Raw genomic sequence first — 5,608 nt, forward strand, 5'->3', positions numbered from 1 at the left:
AGCACCAAACCATAGATTAGCAATGCTAGAACATCTTCAAAAGCATGGACCTTCATAACTTTCAGGAATTCTCGGGCCTTACCTACCAGAAATTTGGCGAGTAAACCCTTAACTCCACTTCTTGTTACCCAATTAGTCTCAATGTCAGACTTTGTCATATGTAAAGCTGCGACAACTTCTTCAGACTTCGGAATCTTTTCCAGACCACTGAAAGGTATTTGATCAAGGATAGGTATCTCAAGCAGCTTGGAGAATTCTTCTAGTGTGGGTACCAACTGATAATCTGGGAAAGTGAAGCAATGATGCTTAGGATCGAAGAACTGGAATAGGACTCTCATCATATCTTCTTTGAAACCAGTGGTAACCAAATTGAGGAGAGAACCGTGTTTCTTGATGAACTGAGCCTGATCAGGAAGTTCTGACACTAAATCCTTGAGTTGAGGAGAGATTGCTACAAAATTGATCCGGATGGTCTTCCTGGGAGCCATAGCCTTACAAAACAGAGCAAAGTTAAATCCCTAAGTCCTTGAAATGGTTAGTACAATGTTATGATGTCATGATGTTATGATGTTATGAGGTTAAATAAATAACAAGCACAAGCAAGTCACACAACCATCATTCCTAGGTTTTAAGGCTTGCATGAGTTCCATAGGTAAGTACCCTCCCCACTGAAGTTTAGTTGGTTCAACCTGTCCTAGAATAGTAACCGGGTTCTAGAAGGATCTCAGATCATCGACCTTCCTTTAAGTCCACTTCAGTGCAACACCAAGCGGTTGACCGAAGCTTCCCTAAAGTCCAATCTCAAAGAGTGTAGTATCGAGTATCAACCAACCCCAGTCGGAACCGAAGTCAGTTATCTCACTACTTTCTAATGGCCAGGATGAGTCAATTAGGGTTCTAAAGGTCTGGTTAATGCTTTGGTGACACCACGCGGAAGCCAAATTTTTCCTCAAGTAACATGAGGAACATCAGGACAACCAAAGTGTCACATTAACCGTAGCCATCATTTTAACCATTCCAGTATACGCCGGATAGTCGCGATGATCTATTGCTACTTACCTAAGGTACACTAGATCCGGGTGTAGGATCTTTCACTCAAGAATACCCAAGCAATCCCTTAAAAGTAAATCAGACAATTTTAAATAAGTGATCTTGTTTTTAAGGTAACCTCTCTTTTTAAAGAATTCCCCAGCAGAGTCGCCAGTTCTGTCATACGGTGAACTGACTTGGGGTGTTTTGCTTTTTATCGCAATGTCGCGGATAGCAAGAGTCGCCACCGACTTTTCTTTTATCCAATAAGGAAAGGTGGAAAAGAACAGGAAAGACCTCAATAGATTTTGGGTTCGGGAGGTACATTATACAAAGGGAAGGTGTTAGCACCCTTTGTATCCATGGTTATCCATGGGCTCTTAATTGCTGGATCACTTATCTTTTTGTCTGAAAAAGTGTCGGTGAATTGCTTGAAAAATGTTTGAAAAGAGAATTTAACTTTGTAATGATTCTTGTATGAATATATACAAAGTGGTTATCTCGTTTAGTTTTGAAAATTGTTTAAAAAAATAGTTTAGAAATGTGTGAGGTGTGAAAAGTATTTTAGGTTATGATCCAGTAATTGAGAGTTATACCTTCCTAAGGTCGTTATGGGCATTTCCTATCCTTATGAGGGTAAAACTGTCCTTACTATTGAGGAGTAAGTAATTTTACCCTTTGGATGTTTAAGGGTCATCGTAGGGTCATCGATAGGTCATTGAAGGCAACAGTTGTAAGGATACCTTAGCATTCGAAGGGACGATCATCATTTAACCGTAGGCTACACCGAAGGGTCATCGAGGGACAAAATCGTATTTTCGAAGGCAACATCCGAGGGACCAGGATTTATTTTATGATGATTTAATCGAAGGGTCTTTGCTAAGTGTATCCCTACATTCGCGGGACATGACCGTTATACCGTAATATCGTAAGGCAAAAGAGAGGTCCAAGATCACATATTTAAAGGCCACATTTTAAAGTTAATTAGGTGATTATGATGAATCTCCACATTAAAATCAATACATTAAAAATGATACATTAAAAATAATACATTAAAATTAATACATTAAAATTAATTATTAAAATTAACACATTAAAATTAATTAAGCGATTTAGGGTGAGTCTCCACAAGGGTATCCCACAAATAAAGTGGAAGACCTAACGGCGGTCTTTTTTCTTGGAAACATGTAAACCTTTACACAATTCAACACACGGATTAGAGCATCGAGATAAAATATAATTGAAAGTTGCACCATAAAATAAACACAACAATCATGAACTCAAATCAAATGATGCAGAATTATAATAACATAAGATAGAACCGCCAAAAAAATTGAAACAGCCACTGTCCCATTCGCCCCTGCTTCGCCTAGCGAAGGCCTAGCGAGTATTCGCTACTGGCTCGCTTAGCGATGTGCTAGCGAGCGCTGCTGGTTTTTGAATATGATATCAGTACAATCTCAACCAATTTTATGCCTTATGGATCTCATTACTGCAATTATACAATTAATCATTTAAAGTATGCATGGTATATACTAAAGTTCACATGCCAAGCTTAAGGTATTTCATAAATCTAATCATAAAGTCATATGCAAATTAAGAATATAAAAACAATGATAGCAATGTAAACCTGTTAACAGCTGAGTTGTGACTTCGAATCGGAAAATCGGATTGAATTGGGCGGCGGTAGAACTTGGTGCCGCCGACTTTTCCTTCAGGGTTTCCTTCTGTGAGCACTAGGGTTTGCTTGCTAGGGTTCTCCTCTCTCCTTTTTTCGTCCTCTTTTCATTACTGAAGTGCTGGTATTTATAATGCCCTTTTTCATGACCTAATGGGCTCAGAACGAAGCCCAAAATTTTTTTGTTGTCTGTCAGCCTCGCTAGGCGAGCTGGTAGCGAACGCGTAGCGAACGTTCGCTAGGCGAGCTGGTAGCGAACGTAACGTTCGCTAGGCGAGCTGGTAGCGAACAGGCCAGTTTGGGCCATTTTCTGGATTGGGCCATTCGTGAGCTGGGCCTTTGTTCCTTTAAGATCAGTGTCATAAAAATGAGTCAGAATGCCTTGAAAAATGTCTTGAAATATTAATGGGCAAATTTTGGGGTATGACAATACGTAAGTTTTTTCTTATACTTCTTTTTTATGTTTCATCTCCTCCAACCCCATTTTATTTTTAAATACCGACTTAGTCAAGTGTTACATTATTTCTATTATAGGAGGTCTCAAGGTTTCGAACTCGAGTCCACGAATTTGTCCCAATGGACCCGATGATTCAACCTTATGTTGAACTCGTCGATTTTGGTCACCTTAGCAAAATTGTGTCTTGGTCTATAGATAACAAGTTCATTCTAGCCTTATGCGAAAGATGGAGGCCAGAGACACACACATTTTGGTTTCCAACCGGTGAGTGTACCGTGACGTTAGAAGACGTCTACATGCTTTTAGGACTACGAATTGAAGGCAAAGCTGTTAATGGTAAGACCAACTATGCAAATTCAATTTGCATGGAGCTTTTAAACACTGATTTGTTAGATGATAATGCTAGGGGACAAGGTATACTACTTTCACGCCTAAAGTCATATTATAATAGTTTTTATTTAGATGAGCATTCTACCGAAGATGCTCGAATCATCAAAACTAGGTGTTACATTATGTTGTTACTAGGATCCTTTTTATTTCCCGAAGGTAGTGGTTCTAGCATGCATATTATGTACTTACCTTTACTTAGACATATAGATAGAATAGGTAGTTATAGTTGGGGATCCGCATGTCTAGCCTATCTCTATAGTTCTTTGTGCAAAAACTCCCACAAAGATACTTCTACATTTTTTGGATGTGCTGTTTTGCTACAAGCATGGGGATGGTCAAGACTACCGTCTCTAGCACCGGTCAATAGCAACCCCTTCACTTTTCCATATGCAAAAAAGTAAGTTGTTTAAATTGCTATATCTTTACTTCCTTCCTTACAGTTTATTACCCATAACTAATTTATTTTAACTTTTTGGTGTAGATGGTCGGCACGCGGTATGAATTACAGCAGATGTCCGAGACATTGTATTACTCAATATCGCAACCTGTTGGATCACCTTCGACCGGCAGACGTAAGCAAAATAATTTCATTATTTCTTCATATTATGTTGACTTTTTCTACATTCATTTAAATCCTATCGTCTTTAACATTTCAGTTCATTTGGCGTCCATACCTTAATATGGATCATGAGCATCAGATCAACCCTGAAGACGCAACCGTATGGACAACATGCACACCGATAATACGGTTCACAACAGTGGAGCTGCACAACACCGACCGTGTGAAGCTGCAGTTTGGTATGGTCCAGAATATCCCAGATCCCCCAGCTAGCCTAGGAGAATGGCATATGCGTAAAGTGAACGACCAATGGAACTACAACCCTTGGCAAACCTTCGCAAGATCAGAGTGTCGCAAGTGGAAGCACCGTCATGACCATGTCTTAACTGACGCAGTCATGCCAAATGAGGTAAAACCAAGTCGTACTTATATGGCTTGGTATAGATCAGTTGGATTTCAATTCATCGCCGATGATATGTACCTCTACGACCCACGCCAGACAAGTTACACACAAGAAGGATCAACATCTAACCCCCAACAACATTCTCAGCCCGGTTACTCACAACCACCTATCCGACAAACTTTCTGTTCCACAAACACACAAACATACAACCAAAACATGCCATTCACCCAACCCCAAAACCAAGAACGTCCCCCATACCACCACCAACAAATGGACCATCAACCTTCGACCGAACATCGCTTCGCACCCACACCATCACCCTACCAAAGTCGCCTTACCCAAAACACTAATCGCCCCATCACCTACCGTAGCCAAGAACCCCAAACATCACAATACCAAAACATCCCACAACCATATCTCTTCCAAACACCCCAACAACCTTTCCAACCTTTCCTAGACCCATCATTGTCACCCATGTCCCCCTTCAACCGTCCCGGTCGCCCATCCATGAGTCAACCACACCCCAACTTCTCTGGCATGGGTCATGAGCTCAGCTACGCCGGTACACCATCATTGAATACTGAAGACTATGCTGAGTTGGCTGAATACCTCAACGGATCTTCTCCTGTAGGAGGTAATGACGCTCCTGGACCATCAGATGAACAAACACCGGTGCAGAATCGTCAACGTGGGTTAGGGCCAAGGGTTAGGGTAGCTAGGGGATGTGGGACCGGAGGTCGGCTAGGTGATCCCGATCATCACCATTAGGATTCTTTGTGTAAAATTCAAATTTTATTAATATCAATTCGTATTATGTCAAATTTATCTTTGTGTAAACTCCAAACATTACGTTTCTTTCATAATTCTAAAATAAACACATATCATAATACAAAAATTTATAGGTCAGAAACCCTAATTCAAGGACTTGTTATTGTTATGTTGAAGGGCTTGAATTTGGTCCTTTTTGGCAAAATTCACATACACATATTTTGACAGAAACCCTAATTTTGGGTCAAGTTCGCAAGGACCTACCTCACTCATTTTTAATTATTTTGAGGTGGGACCAAGTGCATTGGAAACTTTAAGGTGTCT

The 5,608-nt window shown here is 40.3% G+C and overlaps 1 protein-coding gene across 1 annotated transcript; it reads left to right on the forward strand.

The window, feature by feature from the left end:
- Positions 1-3,868: 3,868 nt before the first annotated feature.
- Positions 3,869-5,333, forward strand: LOC127115720 (altered inheritance of mitochondria protein 3-like). The gene is made up of 3 exons (XM_051047188.1): positions 3,869-3,951; positions 4,036-4,126; positions 4,211-5,333. Exons 2-3 carry the CDS (start codon positions 4,052-4,054, stop codon positions 5,282-5,284), a joined length of 1,149 nt encoding a protein of 382 aa, XP_050903145.1. The 5' UTR covers positions 3,869-3,951; positions 4,036-4,051; the 3' UTR covers positions 5,285-5,333.
- The last annotated feature ends 275 nt before the right edge of the window (positions 5,334-5,608 follow it).

This window comes from Lathyrus oleraceus, chromosome 1 (genome assembly GCF_024323335.1).
Source record: "Lathyrus oleraceus cultivar Zhongwan6 chromosome 1, CAAS_Psat_ZW6_1.0, whole genome shotgun sequence".
NCBI lineage: Eukaryota > Viridiplantae > Streptophyta > Magnoliopsida > Fabales > Fabaceae > Lathyrus > Lathyrus oleraceus.